This window comes from Pyrus communis, chromosome 10 (genome assembly GCF_041283825.1).
Source record: "Pyrus communis isolate YQ-2024b chromosome 10, ASM4128382v1, whole genome shotgun sequence".
Taxonomy (NCBI): domain Eukaryota; kingdom Viridiplantae; phylum Streptophyta; class Magnoliopsida; order Rosales; family Rosaceae; genus Pyrus; species Pyrus communis.
Window position 1 is genome coordinate 7,278,137 of NC_142574.1, and position 12,215 is coordinate 7,290,351.

The 12,215-nt window shown below is 37.1% G+C and overlaps 1 protein-coding gene across 1 annotated transcript; it reads right to left on the bottom strand.

Annotated features, from left to right (window-relative positions):
- Positions 1 to 8,428: 8,428 nt before the first annotated feature.
- LOC137730141 (putative polyol transporter 1) lies at positions 8,429 to 11,136 on the bottom strand. The gene is made up of 3 exons (XM_088678469.1): positions 10,983 to 11,136; positions 10,440 to 10,786; positions 8,429 to 9,569 (listed from the first exon to the last, which is right to left on the bottom strand). The coding sequence occupies exons 1-3, from the start codon at positions 11,134 to 11,136 to the stop codon at positions 8,484 to 8,486; spliced, it is 1,587 nt and encodes a 528-aa protein (XP_088534595.1). The 3' UTR covers positions 8,429 to 8,483.
- Positions 11,137 to 12,215: the final 1,079 nt, after the last annotated feature.

Here is a 12,215-nt window from a genome sequence, read left to right on the forward strand (position 1 = left end):
GTTGGACTGGACTGGACTGGACTAGGTATTAGTCCAATACTGTGTTTGTTCCATGTTGGGACTAACATTAAGGGTGTGTTTGTTTCACCTTCTTAAGTGGGATTGGACTAGCTAGGATTATTGTCCCATGTTTGGTATGCTTGGGGACTAACTTAAGTGGGACTAGCCCGGACTCGTGTAGACTATCTCCCTCGCTAGGTCGTCTTAGCGAAGCCCCCCAAAAACCATGGGACTGCTAAGACCTGCTTCGTCTCCTTTGCGCCGCTTGGCGTCCTCCCTCTGCAAAGACCTTGCTTCGTCTGCGTTGTGTCCTCTCTCCAACGAGATCACAGCACCACACCAAGACCATTCCCTTGTTTCGAATTCGAGAGAACTACGGCGATATTCTCGGCGACTTGACCAAATTGCAGCTGCATAGAGCTCCAACAATGACTTCTGTGTTGCAAACCTCGGAGGAAGGTCCCGCTTTTGCTGTCGTCCAATTCCTTTGAGCTCGCTTGGGCCCTCACCATTAGACAAAGAAAAAGAGCTTGACATATTCAAATTTACCCAGTACTCAAATCCCCAAATTCAATTCAAACATGCAAATTTGCAAAGGAATCTTCAATTCTTTGATGAAAATAAAAAGGTGAGAAAAATTCGGAAGAATCACCTGAAATTCTATTAGTTCGTTTCTCTTGATTCTAAGTTGTGAATATTGATTTGGGATTGTTGATGGTGTTGCTTGAGATTATAATATATATATATATATATGTGTGTGTGTGTGTGTGTGTGTGTATGTTTGAGAATTGGGATAGCAATTTTAATTCGTTGTATTCTATATATGGGTTTGAATGAATTATATGTTACTATATATCAAATCGTTGCTCAAAGGCCGTGGTTGCCGTCGAGGTTGCAGACTCAGATGGGTTTGCTTCCATTCCATATTCATGAGACGACCAGATGCTCAAAGTTCATGTAACGTAATGCAGCAATGGATATCTTCTCGATCTGGAAATATTTGATTGTGGTTTATTTGCTGCTGACTACATTCTATTTCTGCTGGGTTGAATTTTCTGTTCTGTGGGGTATTTGGGTTCTCTTGATTCATTAGAAAGATTCAATTCTGGGTTGTAAAATGTAATTTGAGGTTTTCAAATTGATTTTTTGGTCATGCACATACAGTGAAAGATTTGATTTTTCTGGAGTGGTGATCATCTAGTTATGATTTTTCTACAATTTGGATGTTAGGATTTGGATTTTGCAAAAAACGTTGACGTTGGGGTTCAATTTTTTTGTATTTGTATAAAATTTTGTTATTATCTTGCTTCTTAGTCCCACACTGCACCAAACGTTTCACTAAGCTAGTCCAGCTTAGTCTAGTCTAAGCCAGTCCAGTTTAGTCCCTAAAGTTAATCTAGTCCAAGACAGTCCGGTGCAACAAACGCACCCTAATGAGACTAAAGGGGACTAGCATGGACAAAACCCTTCACTAAGAGGTCTTAGCGAGACCCCCCAATAACCATGGGACTAGCTAAGACTATCCTTTCTTTCTTGTCCTCGTCATGCTCAACGACCACTCTCGACAGACTCCTCGTTATTTCCGGTCACCTAGATCAATCATTAACTTTCCGACTCTCTTTCAGATCCATTTCACAACCAACTTTCATACAAAATATACCAAATTGAAGCTGGGAGTGACAAGATTACGATTTTACCTGAATCGAGACCAAAATGTGGTCGAATGTGGCTAGAAAATGGCCTGGAAGTCTCAGCCTGTTTGGGCTTCTTCAAATCCATGACAGATTCGAGCATTCAAAGCTAAGATCTCGGTCCAGGGATGGTGATGAATTTTTTGGCGATGCTAACTTCATCCAATTTAATGAGGAAATGGTAGGAAAAAATGAAGAAAAAGATAAGATCATAATAAAATATTAATAATTTATATATTAAATAATATAATATTATAATTTGTTATTATCCAGCTTCTTAGTCCAATACTGCACCAAACGCTTCACTAAGTTAGTCCAGTTTAGCCTAGTCTAAGCCAGTCCAGCTTAGTCCTTGAAGCTAATCCAATCCGAGATAGTCCGGCGCAACAAACGCCCCCTTAGTGCTTTAGTCTAGTATTTAGAACATGGACCATTTGGAAATGGATTGAAGGCTTGGCCCTATGGTTTTGTGGATTAGGCTTGTATAATATAGCCTAAATGCAATTAATATTAATTAATCAAGGCAAGGGCCTTGGGCTTGGAATTTAAAATTAATCTGATTCATTAATTTTAATTTTTGGATTAAGTTTTTAATTAATTTATTAATTAAAAATGTTTTGATTAATTTATTAATTAAAAACGTTTTGATTAAAAGACAGAGCTCTTAGAAAGAGTTATGTACTTTCAAATACGCTGAACATGTATTTGAAAAGGTGTGAAACAACCTATATATTTGCAATCACAGTTTCCAAGTGAGATCATCCCTCCTTCCTCTTTTTCTTCTGTACGAAATTTCCAGAGAGTAAGCACACAAAGAAAATTCGCTAGAATTCTAGAATCTAGTGCGGGTTGTAGAATTTGGTAGTTGAATCCTGGTTGAGCAAACATTGTAGAACCACAAGCACAAGTGTGGGACGGAAATACTGTTCGAAGGACATAGCTTTTATGCTATCATCTACCTTCTGTAATCAAGTTAGTACCATTATTATTCTTATATTAATTTCTGTATTTATTGTGTAATTTCATTCTGCACAACAAATATTTTTGGTTAATAAATATTAGAATTTCAAGTTCTGTTTATTTATGTTATTTTTTGTTTATTTCTAAATTGTTCTCCAACAATATGGAACGATCAGAAACTAAACCTCATTTTGAAAAGCCTGAGAAATTTAAGGGAAGAGATTGCAAAAGATGGCAGCAGAAGATGCTGTTTTATTTGACAACACTGAATTTGGCTAATGTTCTGTGCGAGATTGTGCCTGCTACAAATGGAAAAAATATTTTTTCTGCAGCAACTTTGACGGCCATTGATGCCTGGAATCATAATGATTTCCTTTGCAAAAACTATATTCTTAATGCATTAGATGATTCGTTGTATGATGTCAATGTGGTATGGAAAACAGCTAAGGAACTTTGGGAATCACTTGAGAAAAAATATAAAACAGAGGATGCTGGTTCAAAGAAATTTGTCGTGGGCAAATTTTTGGACTACAAAATGGTGGATTCCAAGTCCGTTGTCTCTCAAACTGAAGATCTCTAGAAAATCATCCATGACATTCACGTTGAAGGGATGGTGATAAATGAGTCTTACCAATTGGCGTCTTTTATTGAGAAACTGCCACCTTCTTAGAAAGAGTTCAAGAATTATTAAGAAACGTAAGGAGATGACCCTTGAAGATCTCATTGTAAGGCTGAGAATTGAGATAGATAGCAGAAAGAATGAGAAGGGCCTGGTTTCGAGTATGGAAGCCAAGGCGAATGTTGTTGAATGAAGTTCATCAAAGCAAAGGCTGAAATTCCAGAAAACTAAGAAGAAGGAAAATCACTTTGTCCCTAGTATGAATGGCAAAGATTTCAAGAAAATTAAGGGAAGTTGTTGGGTTTGTGGAAAGCAAGGCCATAGAGCAAGGCCATAGGGCTCAAGAATGTCACCATCGAAGGGATCAAGGTCCTGGAAATCAAGGCAACAATAACCATGCAAACCTGATTAAAGATAATGTGGATGCCTTGGTTGCAATGATTTTTGAAATCAACCTTGTATCTGACCACGCTGATTGGTGGATAGATACCGGTGCAACTCGCCATGTATGTGGTGAGAAAAATTTGTTCTCTTCATACCAGAAAATTGAGGGGAACAAGTAGCTGTTTATGGGAAATGCATTTGTATCTGTTGTGGCTGAAATTGGAAAATGTGTTCTGGAAAGGAATTAACCCTTCTTGACGTGTTGCATGTCCCCGATATAAGGAAGAATCTTGTTTCTGGTCCTATCCTTAGTAATAAGGGGTTCAAACTAGTTTTTGAGTCTAATAAGCTTGTATTAACTAAAAGGGGAATGTTTGTGGGAAAGGGTTACCTTGCTGATGAATTATTCAAACTAAATGTACTTGCTAATGCTATGAATGAAATAAATAATGCTTCTGCTTATATTGTTGATTCGTCTAATTTATGGCATTCTAGGCTAGGACATGTAAATTTTCGTTCTCTTTTTAGAATGCATAATTTAGGTTTGTTGCCCAAACTTGATTATTTAGATAATGTTAAATGCGAGACTTGTACAGAATCGAAATTTGTAAGTCAAAGCTTTAAATTGGTACATGAAAAATCCAATGATTTATTAGATTTAATTCATAGTGACTTGTGTGATTTTAGATCACATCCAACTCGTGGTGGAAAGAACTATTATGTAACATTTATAGATGATTTCAGTAAGTATTGTTATGTTTATTTACTTCATAGTAAAGATAAGACCTTGGATATGTTTAAGACATATAAGGCAGAAGTTGAGAATCAACTTAACAAAAAGATTAAAGTCTTAAGGTCCGATAGGGGAAGAGAATATTAATCTCATGCCTTTGCTGAATTTTGTGCCACACATGGCATAATTCCTCAAACAATAGCCCCTTATACATCACAACAAAACGGTATTGCTGAACGGAAAAATAGGACTTTTAAAGATATGATCAATTCTATGTTGAATAACACTGGGCTTCCAAACAATTTGTGGGGTGAAGCTTTACTTATTGCAAATAAAATTTTGAATCGAATTCCACCTAAAACGAGAAAGGAGTCACCATATGAATTATGGAAAGGAAGAACCCCAATGTTTAAATTACTTAAAGTGTGGGGTTGCTTGGCAAAAGTACAAGTCCCATTGCCAAGGAGAACAAAATTAGGGCCTAAAACTATAGATTGTGTTTTTATTGCTTTTGCATCTAATAGTTCAGTTTATAGATTCTTAGTTTTCCATTCTGAAGTAAGTGATATACATGTCAATACTATTATAGAATCTATAAATGCAATATTTTTTTGAGGATATATTTCCATACAAAATGGGCAAGTCTAACTTCTTGAAAAAGCGATTACATGACGATGTATCTGAGGTTAATGATGAACCTAGAGAACATGATGATGGCTCATCCTCATTTAGAGTTCAAGAAGAAGAAGAACTTGAACCTAGAAGGAGTAAAAGGACAAAAATTCGGAAGGACTTTGGGCCTAATTTTGTGACCTTATTAATCGAGCAGAACCTCAATCATTCAAGGAGGCCATGTCCACTCCTGAAGCTCCATTTTGGAAGGATGCGGTTAACAGAGAAATAAATTCCATTATGCAAAATCATACATGGGAATTAGTCGATTTGTCCCCTGGCAATAAGCCAATTGGGTATAAATGGATCTTTAAGAAGAAATTAAAACCTGATGGTACAATTGACAAATATAAGGCTTGTTTGGTAGCTAAAGGATACCATCAAAAACATGGTTTGAATTTCTTTGATGCATACTCGCCTATAATGAGAATTACGTCAATAAGACTGTTGATTGCCATAGCTGCACTCCATAACATGGAAATACATCAAATGGATGTAAAAACTGCATTCTTAAATGGAGACTTAGATGAGGAAATATATATGGAACAACCCAAGGGGTTTGTGGTTAAAGGACAAGAACACAAAGTTTGTAAACTTGTGAAATCACTATATCGACTTAAACAAGCTCCAAAGCAATGGCATGGAAAATTTGACCATATTATGATCACACACGGTTTTAAGATAAATGAGTGTGATTAGTGTGTCTACACAAAAACTCAAAATAATGCTTACGTTGTGTTGTGTTGTGTTTATATATAGATGATATGCTTATAATGGGAACTAACAAAGAGATAATAAATTGAACCAAGAAGATATTGAAATCAAGTTTCGATATGAAAGATCTTGGACTAGCTGATGTGATTCTTGGTGTAAAAATAAAAAGAAACCAAGAATGATATATTCTTACACAGTCCTATTATATAGAAGCTACACTTAGAAAATATGGTCATTTGGAAAGTAAAGATGCAATTACTCCTTTTGATGCCAATAGCAAACTTAAGAAAAATAGAGGAGATGCTATATCTCAACATGAATACTCACAAATTATTGGAAGCCTTATGTACATTATGAATTGTACAAGGCCTGATATAGCATACTCAGTGAATAGACTGAGTAGATATACATGTAATCCTGGGCATGATCATTGGGAAGCTTTAATTCGAGTATTGAGATAATTAAAGCATACAATAAATTGTGGATTGCATTATACAAGGTATCCTCCTGTGCTTGAAGGATTTACTGATGCAAATTGGATATCGGATAGTACTGATACGAAATCCACAAGTGGATATGTATTTACTTTGGGAGAAGCAGCAATATCTTGGAAATCTTCCAAACAAACATGCATAGCCCGATCAACTATGGAATCGGAATTTATAGCTCTCGATATGGGTGGAGGAGAAGTTGAGTGGCTAAGAGATTTTTTGGAAGATGTTCCCATATGGCCTAAACCTGTAACGGCAATATGTATACACTGTGATAGTTTAGCTGCACAATATCGAGATAAAAATAGTGTATACAATGGGAAGTCTAGACAAATTAGACGAAGGCATAATACAATAAAGCAATGGCTCTCTAGTGGTGTAATTACTATTGACTATGTCAAGTCAAAAGATAATATTGCGAATCCGCTTACTATACGTTTATCTAGTGAGCAAGTTAAGCATACATTGAGGGGAATGGGTTTAAAGCCAATAGAGTAAAATGAAATTGCTAAATGGAAACCTAACCTAGTTGATTGGAGATCCCATGGTCTAGGTTCAATAAGCAAACTGGTTTGGCTAGATTCAAGAAGAAACACACTTACATACCCATTCCTATGATGGAAGAAGTGTGGTGACTGCTGATGGTGTAGGATACATTAGTTTAATGATATTGATACTTGATACTTGTAAATCAAGTGGAGTAGTAGCAACCTATTCTTAATCCATATCATCTATATGAGAGTAAATGCGGGGTCGCATTTATGAGAATTACATGGCTACATTCTCTAAAGCTCTCATGAATCCAGGATTTGTTTAGGACCAAAAAGAACACAAACGTGTGAATTTGTGATGTGTTGGTGTGGCATATGTTTTGCTTATTATCTTGGTTTATTGCGAAGATGAACAGTTCAAGATTTGATATTCACTGCGTCATCTAGTAAATCCGATAAGTATATACTAAGGTAGGTTCAAGTCCAAAAGACACCTCTCTTGATGTATGTCACATCTACTGTTTACTCTCGTATCTTAGTTTCTCTAGGACCACATAGCCATCTCAAAATGTGGGGTATTGTAAAGGTTTTGAGACTTTTGGTGTCCCACATCGGGAAACACTATAGGTTCATTGCCCTTCATATAGATTTAGTGCTTTAGTCTAGTAATTAGAACATGGACTATTTGATTAAAAGACACAGCTTTTAGAAAGAGTTGTGTACTTTCAAATACGTTGAACATGTATTTGAAAGGTTGTGAAACAACCTATATATTTGCAATCATAGTATCCAAGTGAGATCATCCTTTCTTTCTCTTTTTCTTCCGTACAAAATTTCTAGAGAGTAAGCACACAAAGCAAATTTGCTAGAATTCTAGAATCTAGTGCGGGTTGTAGAATTAGGTAGTTGAATCCTAGTCGAGCAGACGTTGCAGAACCACAAGCACAAGAGTGGGACGGAAATAGTGTTCGAAGGACATAGCTTTTACGCTAGCCTCTACCTTCTGTAATCAAGTTAGTACCATTGTTATTCTTATATTAATTTCTGTATTTATTGTGTAATTTCATTTTGCACAACAAGTATTTTTGGTTAATAAATATTAGAATTTCAAGTTCTATTTATTTCTGTTATTTTTGTTTATTTCTGAATTGTTCTCCAACATATTTTGTGTCAACTAGAAAATGTTAGAAATGACGCTAAGATCAGAGAGAAGAATAAAGGGAGAGTCGATAAGCGAGGATGTGGGTTTACGGGTAAGTCAATAAGCGAGGATGTGTAGGTAGACTGGGGTTTTCATATGGTGTGTTTAGTAAATTTTTTAGAAGGATAATGCTAGGTACCAAACTTTTAAACCAAAATTTTCAAACCAAATGATGTATCATCAATAGGAGTTAAGCACGTTAATCAACACTTAGGTAATAATCCAACCATAAACAACCGTATCATTTGGTTTACAAAATTTGGTTCCTTGGCATTATTCTTCTTAAAAGTTCAGAATTTAAAATAATGGCCGGAGTGATTGCTTGAGATTTATGTCTCACCAAAGCTGAAAACCAAAAATTTTCAAAATTTTCAACTTCACTACGTACCAAACAAGTTTTTGGGTTTTAACGAAAATTATTCTTATAGATGTAAGTACAATTGCATATAATTGAAATATATGAGTTAAAGGAATTGATCATCATCATAAAGTGCATTAAACATTGATTAAGCATTGCCCTTCTATTCCTAATGGATTTGAGCCTTGTTGTCGTCACCAAAACCATGATCAGCTTGCTTAGTCTTGTTAAGCATGGCATTGGCTTCTCTCCACTTGTGGTATTTACCAAACAAGACCTCCATATCTTCAAGGGATCGACCCTGCGTTTCTGGATACAAAGTATAAAAGAAGACCCAACTAAGCGCAGCAATTCCCGCGTAAAGAAAGAAGGCCCCACCAATCGTGATGGCTTTATACAATGAAATAAAAGTCATGGAGATGACCCCGCTCGTCACCCTATTTACGGCCACCCCCATACTGCACCCTTGCGCGCGCAACTGCAATGGAAAGATCTCAGAGCTATAGACCCACGTGATGGGTCCCAACCCGATGGAGAAAAAAGCAACGATGAATAGTACCATGGCGATGCACAACCCGACGGCCCACGGGACCTTGCTTGGGGATTGATCAACGACAGTAAGACCCACACCAAGCAGCGTAAAAGAAACTACCATTCCACCCACGCTGCTCAAAAGCAAAATACGACGTCCGAACCGATCAACTTGAAATGTTGCCACCAAGATTGCAGTGGTCTTAACAAATCCAACAGCCACGGTTGCAAGTAGCTTGTCATTGTAAGAAGTGATTCCCGCCTTCTCGAAGATCCTGGGGCTGTACAAAACCACAGAGTCTGTACCTGACAATTGTTGAAAGAAGTGGATACCAAGGGCTGCTATTAAAATGTGGCGAACGGCCGGCGTTGGGTAGAGGAGCAATTCTTTCCATATACCTTCACCTTGACTGCGTTTAGAAACCTGAACGACCTCATCCTTTGAGTTTTTGGGGATTCCTGCTGCTTCTTTAATCTCGTCTAGTCTGAGCTGCGATTCCTCTTCAGAAGATGATGTTCTATTTAGTACTCGCTTGGCGTCTCCGAGTCTCCCTTGCATGACGAGCCAGCGTGGTGACTCGGGCATGGCTAAAACGCCAAGTGCTAGAAAAACTGAGGGAATTGCGCCGATGCCGAGCATGATCCTCCAGTTCAAGTGGATTGGGAGTTTAGCTAAGGCAAAGTTAGATACGTACCCCAGTAATATACCAACGTTAACAAACACCTACATATTTTCAAAATGATTAATTCAATTAATATAAACTCCACATGCATGCTTCTGAGAGGTTTACGAAACAATAAATAGGGTGGTGCTATCTACACATCCATTAGTATTTTTCACACATCTCTTGTTAATTTCCGTCTTTTCATATTCTTTGGTTCATTTGATCTTGCGGTCGGAAATTCAGAGGGTGTATGGAAAATAAAACATGGTGTGGATAGCGCCACCAAGTAGATATTTTAGGAAAATTCAAGGGTGAGCACATTTTTATATGACATTTGTGCACTACCTAATGTTGCAAGTGATGTGTACATGTCACATTAATTAATGAATTTATCTCATTGAATGTTGGTTGCATACATCACTTGTGACATGAGATGATACACTAATATGGTATAAATATCTGGTGTCCTTAGCATTAGTTTTTGGGTGGTGCTATTCACACACTTTATTTTACCATCTCTCACATTCTCTCAATTTTTAGTCGTTGGATCGAATGAATTGAAGAAGACCAGTGGACAAAAATTAACAAGAATGTGTCGGAGGTAAAAAAGGGTGTGTGAATAGAACTCCCCTACATTTTACGATGAAATTGTTAGAATATCACATTTTTTTACCATATTTTTATACCTTTGGACGTGGCAAGTATGGTTTAAATGCCACCTCAATTAATGAATTTATCTTATTGAATGTTCATTGTATGCACCACGTGTCACATGAGATGATAGAGAAATGTGATATAAATATATGGTTTCGCAAGCATAACTTTTTTCAGATATTTAGATGCTTATATTTACATAAACATATCACCCTGGCTAATAACAAAAATAGTTAGTATATTACATGATAATATAACATGGTAATGAAACAAACCTCGGGGAAAGATGTGAGGAAGCCACGAAACGAGGCCGGAGAGATCTCGGCGGTGTAGACAGGAGCTATCATAAGAGCATAGCCAACTCCAACTCCGGCAATGAATCTACCGAACATGAGGAAGGCGTAGTTCGGGGCAAAACCCATGAGGAGAGCTCCAATAAAGAAGATTGTTCCGGCAAGTACTATGGTGTACCGGCGTCCAATCCAGTCAGAGGTTTTACCGGCCAAGGCGGAGCCAATGAGAGAGTATATGTTCAAGGTACCGTTAAGAACTTCGACTTGAACGTCGCTGATATTGAGGTTTTCTTTGATGAAGAGAGACGCTCCACTCATTACTCCAATATCTGTAAATAAATTTGAAATAAGCATGTGTCGCAGGTGGAGAAGTTTCTTCCAAAACAAAATGAGTAGGAACGGAGAATGGTGGATTGCAATAGTAAGATAATATTTTTAATCAAATAAGAACAGGAGTGGAGAATGAGCGTGTCATTAGAGAACCACAATCGCTAACTATATCCATGAGTTTTAAGGAACGATTACCATAACCCAGTAAGATAGATGTCATTGAAGCCAAAACAGCACATGCCACAGCGAACTTCTTTGTCTTGGGTTTCTTTGGGGGATCAAAGTCTGCAATATTCTGGGGTTGGCTGGAGACAACGTTATTTTTCGCTCTCTGGTCAGCCATCTCCATATGTATAAAGCTAGATAAATGAATTGATAGAGAGAGAGAGAGAGAGAGAGAGAGAGAGAGAGAGAGAGAGAAAGGCTAATAGATAACTTATCAGAGAAAAATGAAGAGATCACTTGACACAGAGAGAGAGAGAGAGAGAATTAGATACGAGGAATGAGCTATTAATCAAGTACTATTTATACAAATTATATCCATATGTCTGAAATGTTGTTGTTCATGGAAACAAACACCGTCATCCAGTACTGTCATCAATCAACGAACAAATTTGAATTATCTTAATTCTAGAACACAATTTAGTTAATTAGTTCTTATATACCAAAGCAACGAAATAAAAAAACTGAAATATGGTTCCATATTTAGTGTCATTTTAGGCACACAACTATATATGCGCAAAAACTGTGTGATATTGTTCCATATATGTCACAAGCTCACCCGCCACCAGAAAATTGGGGTTGCCCTACGAAACCTTGCCCTTAGGAAATAACTAGTTCGTAGGGCGAATTTGGTCAACATTCACTTCTACATTTTACGGTTTTCGCGACGAAGGATACTTGGTCATAGAAAGTAAAATTCTGTCGCATAAGATATTAGGCGAAGAAATCTTCGTTGCACAAAGGTCATAAAAAAATTGTGAGACAAAGTAATGAAACTATCGAAATTTCGGCAGAACCTCCCCTATAATTATAACGTTTCCCAACCCCTGCAAACAATAATAACCAATATTTCATATCCACATTCTGGAATGCAAAGTTACGTAACGTTGTTTATGGCTCCATCAGATTAGATTTCGACATGAGACAATTCTGGCAGCATCTATCTACAGTTCTTCAATTGCACAACGTAGATTTAAAATACATATCAAGCACACGAAGAATGTTAAAAACTGTGACCGAAATTCCCATGACCAAAACCTAATCCGTGAACCGTAAACTACGCCCCATAACTGTGCATTCCCGAACTATCCAAATAATGGGACAATTCAAGAATCAATTAGACCACAATCATATGTTTTCGCAGCCATGTGCGAAATCCAACCAATCCTTGAACGGGAAACTAAGTTTATTTTGAAAAAACGTGCA

Excerpts from the sequence above, each read along its gene's own strand:
- LOC137730141 (XM_088678469.1), bottom strand. The coding sequence starts at position 11,136 with ATGGAGATGGCTGACCAGAGAGCGAAAAATAACGTTGTCTCCAGCCAA. Across the intron at positions 10,787-10,982 it reads ATCTATCTTACTGGGTTATG|ATATTGGAGTAATGAGTGGA; the intron begins GTAATCGTTCCT and ends ATTTATTTACAG. Across the intron at positions 9,570-10,439 it reads TCCTCACATCTTTCCCCGAG|GTGTTTGTTAACGTTGGTAT; the intron begins GTTTGTTTCATT and ends GAAAATATGTAG.